At 41.3% G+C, this 4,165-nt stretch overlaps 1 protein-coding gene across 1 annotated transcript; it reads left to right on the forward strand.

The window, feature by feature from the left end:
* The first annotated feature begins 1,018 nt into the window (after positions 1-1,018).
* Positions 1,019-1,519, forward strand: LOC100101505 (female gametophyte-specific protein ES2 precursor). Its single transcript, NM_001112565.2, has one exon. It carries the CDS (start codon positions 1,095-1,097, stop codon positions 1,368-1,370), a length of 276 nt encoding a protein of 91 aa, NP_001106035.1. The 5' UTR covers positions 1,019-1,094; the 3' UTR covers positions 1,371-1,519.
* Positions 1,520-4,165: the final 2,646 nt, after the last annotated feature.

Raw genomic sequence — 4,165 nt, forward strand, 5'->3', positions numbered from 1 at the left:
AAAGTTAGGGTTTAAAAAGAAAGGAACAAAGAAACCAAAGTGTGCCCTGGTCTGGCACACCGGACTGTTCGGTGTGCCACGTCGATGTTTGCACAGCTCGCCCGAGGCCACTCTTGGGCGGGAGACCCCAGGGTAGCCTCGCGTGAGCCATGACTGTGCCTCCCGTCCGAGTGTGGCCTCAGACGACAGACATAGAACCATGATGTACTGTAGATATATATCTATGTTTATAGTACATCAACAGATTCTGAAGTCTATTTCAGGTTGAATTAGGTTTGTACTCGGACGAGTGATATTTATCGTTCCATATCTATGTTTTATATAAATTTTTTACTCTCGTCGTAACATATAGGCACATACCTGTTCAAATATATGTGCGATTGTGCTCATATGGGTAGAAGAAGGAACTGGATGTGAAGACATGTATATATAGACCAAAAATGTATCTTAGCCGATTTCAAACTGCCTAGCGAAAAGATGAAGCTGCTCCGTGTTTGGGTGACTGCAGCATTATGTATCTTATTAATCGATTTCACAGAAGACTTGTCTCTCATGGAACAAACGAACCTATTAGCAGTCTGTATATAAAGAAGTGACTTCCAGACTGCCAAGTTTAGTGATTAGGGCTGCTGTGACTGACCATTTACCTTGCAAACAATCTTTCGATCTACTGCTCTGTCATGCATGGTTTTTGCATCGTCCATTATGTTTATTTCCCATTGTTGCAGCTTACGATATCGTGTATACCTGGCACCTATGTTTATGACAATGAAACTCACCATCTTTATTCTATTGGCATTCATTTTCATTCAAATTACATAACGTATGCTAGAACGACCGAATACAAATTACTGCTAATAAACATCCTGCGTACGCGCAATGGTGCACCATTTACCAATTAATAGCTGTAACGGTACTGCAAGTAATGGTCGAAGCGTTATGTTTTCTCTCCTCTCTTCCCACCGTACAGGATCATATATTCATATATATATACACATGCCTCTGGAACGGCTAATTCGATAGTTCCACCACGTTACTTCCATATATTTCCCTTGGATTGGATCGTCGGCGCCCAAACGAATACTAATCCGGCAATGGAGTCTTCACGAGGGAAGCTGTCTGCCGCCGCCGTCCTCCTGCTAATGACGCTCCTTATGGTGGCCGCCATGCGGGCGGTTGAGGCACGCGACTGCCTGACACAGAGCACCCGGTTACCGGGGCATCTGTGCGTGCGGTCGGACTACTGCGCGATCGGGTGCAGGGCGGAGGGCAAGGGCTACACGGGCGGCAGGTGCCTCATCTCTCCCATCCCGCTCGACGGGATTCTCTGCTACTGCGTCAAGCCTTGCACATCCACCACGACAGAATGATGAGACAAGAGCGGTGGGTGCAGTGCAGGCTGATCGGGGGGTTATCAGTTATATATGGACATCCTACCGTGTCTGTTAATAACTTGTAAATGTCTTGGGAAGTTTGTGGTGATAAGTTTTAAATGTCTTGGAATAAAGTGGGTTCTATATAGACTTCTAGTCGTTAAGTTGTTGGATTATTACTACTGCTGTTTCTTATTTGAGGAATTACTGCTTTGTTTTTTGCTCGATATTGTTGAGAATCGGCTTACGCACAGCTGCTCGCTGGTCGCTACATCCATTTTTCCGTTTCTGATCGCGAGAGAGAGAGAGAGAGAGAGAGAGAGAGAGAGAGAGAGAGAGAGAGAGAGAGAGAGAGGGAGAGAGAGGGAGAGAGATGTTGTACATAGATCATAAAATTAGCTGAGTCTTCCGACACACAAAAGATGGTGTGCGCCATCTATAGCAATAATCATCATCTTATGTATGACTAGAACCAGAACTAGATACTTAGATTTGTCATCTAAGGACTTGTTTGGGGGTAAGGATATCTGAGGGGATTAGATGGACTAAAATTATCTTGATATTCAATTTTGAATAGCAAAAGAATTTAACCCCTCCAATCACTTCCGATATCCTAAACTAGCCCTAAACAACAAATAGCAAATAATATTTACTAGACCAGTTGCATGGAACTCTAGAGCCTAGAGCGAGTTGGCACCGACGTCTCATCTATACCATATATGAGTCCAGAACCCAGGTTATACCAAAATATATAGAGAGAGAGCTCTATTGAAAAGACACCTTAGACCAACTCCAGCAGCCTCACACTCCGCATCCGTATTTTAGGTAGACTTGATCACGGATGAGTGGTTCTTTTGCACGGTGCATTCCAACAGACTTCGTATTTACACTCCGCATGCAGACTGTGACAGCTGGGTCCCGCGAGCACCCGCGAGCGCATGCAGTCTTGTGCGGAGAGGAGAGAGAAAACGTGGAAAAGGGGAGTGCAGGTACACGGCGTGCTTTTTAGGGAGACGGATACGGAGTCCGCTGAACTGATGAATAGTGCGCGGGCGCGTAAATTTGACGGATACACGTCCATATACGGAGTCTGCTGGAGTTGGTCTTACTACCACACTTTTAGGTTTCCAACAGTTTCTTTAGCCAATACATGTGCTAGAGCAAAGAGTATAAAATTGTAGAGCTTAGAGCGGTTGTCCACACCATATACACTACTTCGCCGACGAGTAGATAGTCGACGTAGCGATCTTGACTTCAACGGACCCGTGGCTATGGAGGTGGTCGATATAACATGGATGATCAAGGTCAAGACACACGGATAGAGAGATCGACGTCCAAGTTGCGTCGACAGGCCCGATGGGTAGGATCAAGCAGACAATGGCGTAGCTAAAATTTAATTATAGATGGTTTAGGAATATTTCTAACAATATATATAAGTGAAACACCTCAACATGTAAATAAAAAAATCACAAAATAAAATACGATTGAATAAAAAATTCTTACAATCATCTAACACGTTAAAAATAAAAGTGCAAAAAATATATCTTACTAATAATGATAGTTTAAAATGAATATAATTCTACATTTTTATCGATGCATATTTCTGAAAAAAATAGATTCAATAACTTCACTTCTCTTCACTTCATGCTTCAACGGACGTACAATATAGTTATACAATATTTAAAATTAGTATTACATCGTCATCTTAATAGTTTTATTGATCATTTTTTCTTGACTCGATCAACAACAAAATTATATGATATTTTGAATTATCATTTCAAATATCTAATGTTCAAAAATCATACCATTAGTTTTTTTAAAAAAAAACTGACAATAGAAAGGTTAATGACCTGTTTGGTTGGGTTGTGGCTGTGAAAATGTGAAAGAAGTTGTTGTGAATTGTGAACTATAAAAAACTAAAAATCATCTCGTAGAAACCACTAAAAGATGCTAAAAGTGCCTCTATATATATATATATATTTGTACAGTTTCATCCGAAAGGCACTAAAAATAGGTCCAGAGATGTTTTTAATTTTGCACTACGAAAAAGCCGACTTTTGAACAAAAAAATGCTTTTCAATTAGGGCTCTTTGGTTTGATTTTTGGCTTTTAGAAGCCAAAAGCCAAAGCCAAACCAAAAATACCCTAAAGACATCAAGATAGGCTAATTAGCTTTTAGCTTTGCGCCTTATTACGAACTTCAACTTTGTGCCAAGAGTGTAGCACTACTCGATGCCAGATTGCCATGATCGCTGGAGGGCATGTTTGGTTGGTTTTCTCACACCAGCCTGCTGCGTGAGCCAGGCCCGTTGGATCTTAGCTATGGAGATACGACCAATCTACTCGTATCCGTAGAGCCAGATCTAAATTGTTTTGAGAATCGTGCGAGCCTTGTTATACATCTACGTGCAGGTAACCAAACATAGATATTGCACATATAGAACCTGGCTCACGGCAATCAAACAACAACTCTCTGCATCCTGCGATATGGCGGCCCTGAGATATTAGAGGCCCGGGGCAAGGCTTAAATAGAGGCTCATACAATTATTTTTTAATGTATAAAAATATTAATATAAGTACTTAAGAGCCATTTAAAAACATTCATATCAATATAAACATTCGATAAAATTTTGTTGTTCTTCAATATTACCATTTTTAGTAGGAGATGAATTAAATTTAGGCTCATGATCATTCACACCATGTTATCTAGTGTTGTTGTCTGAGGCGTCTCGCCTCTCGTACCCTTGATAGTCACACTGGACGTACAATCACGAGCTCTTACCTCTCATACG

This window comes from Zea mays, chromosome 9 (assembly GCF_902167145.1).
Source record: "Zea mays cultivar B73 chromosome 9, Zm-B73-REFERENCE-NAM-5.0, whole genome shotgun sequence".
NCBI lineage: Eukaryota > Viridiplantae > Streptophyta > Magnoliopsida > Poales > Poaceae > Zea > Zea mays.